This window comes from Cicer arietinum, unplaced genomic scaffold (genome assembly GCF_000331145.2).
Source record: "Cicer arietinum cultivar CDC Frontier isolate Library 1 unplaced genomic scaffold, Cicar.CDCFrontier_v2.0 Ca_scaffold_3994_v2.0, whole genome shotgun sequence".
NCBI classification, from domain to species: domain Eukaryota; kingdom Viridiplantae; phylum Streptophyta; class Magnoliopsida; order Fabales; family Fabaceae; genus Cicer; species Cicer arietinum.
In genome coordinates, this window is record NW_027337643.1 from 3,656 (window position 1) to 4,679 (window position 1,024).

A 1,024-nucleotide genomic window follows, 5' to 3' on the forward strand; every position below is an offset into this window, starting at 1 on the left:
CTTGTTAAATATCTTATTTATCCGAACATATTTTAAATTATAATCGCTATGTCATTTCATAAGAAAAACAAAAGTCATCTAATAGAATGTTAACCAGTCATCGATGAAACTCTATCATTTTTTTCAGTTTTTTGTACAGTTTTATTTTATTTTGGTGCAATTTTTTATTGGAAGTTAAATATAATTGAAATGTTGTTGTTTTGGGCCAAAATTAATTTGGTTCCACATTGTACCCCATATAAATACTTTTGTGTATATAGTTTTAAAGACTAATGCCATTTTGATATACTAATGAAAAAATCAGAAAATAACTCTCTTCCATAATCTCTCTCTTTTCTCCATCATTTTCTAAAACACCACAATTTTCAATTATCAATTTTCACCATTGATTCACCCTCCATTCTTGATAGTGTTCCAACAATAACGATGAACGTTATTATTAAAAAGGAGCGTGAATGATATTGAGTTGGAAAGTATGAAACGACCATGAATGGGTGTGATGGAGGAAACGAGCAAATGATGGGATAGAGAAGAAAAGTTTTGTTTGGATATCAAGATGTTCTTGATATGATTACCGATGGCATTACTCCTCTTGGTAAAGAGGCTACAGCAGCTCAAGAAGCGAAATTCAAGGAAGATAAGAAGAAATACTACAAGGCCCTTTTCTTGATCCATTCTTGCGTCGATAGTGACAACTTCAAAGAAGTTGGCGATTGCAACTCAGCGAAGACAGCTTGGGGTATTCTTGAGAAAGCTTATGCTGGTGCGGGTAAGGCGAAGGTGGTGAGGTTACAAACTCATAAGCGGCAGTTTGAGTTACTTCAAATGGAAGACAAGGAAACGATTAACGATTACGTGACGCGTGTGACACGCTTGGGGAATCAAATGAAGTCGTGTGGTGAAGCCGTTTCCGAATAGAATTTTGTGTCGAAGGTATTGCGTTCTTTAACACCAAGATTCAATAATATTGTGGTGGCGATTGAGGAATCGAAGGATCTCAAGACGATGACGAAAGATGAACTTC

At 35.4% G+C, this 1,024-nt stretch overlaps 1 protein-coding gene across 1 annotated transcript; it reads left to right on the forward strand.

Annotated features, from left to right (window-relative positions):
- Positions 1-567: 567 nt before the first annotated feature.
- On the forward strand, positions 568-918 carry LOC140919150 (uncharacterized). The gene has a single exon (XM_073364713.1). The coding sequence runs from the start codon at positions 568-570 to the stop codon at positions 916-918; it is 351 nt and encodes a 116-aa protein (XP_073220814.1).
- Positions 919-1,024: the final 106 nt, after the last annotated feature.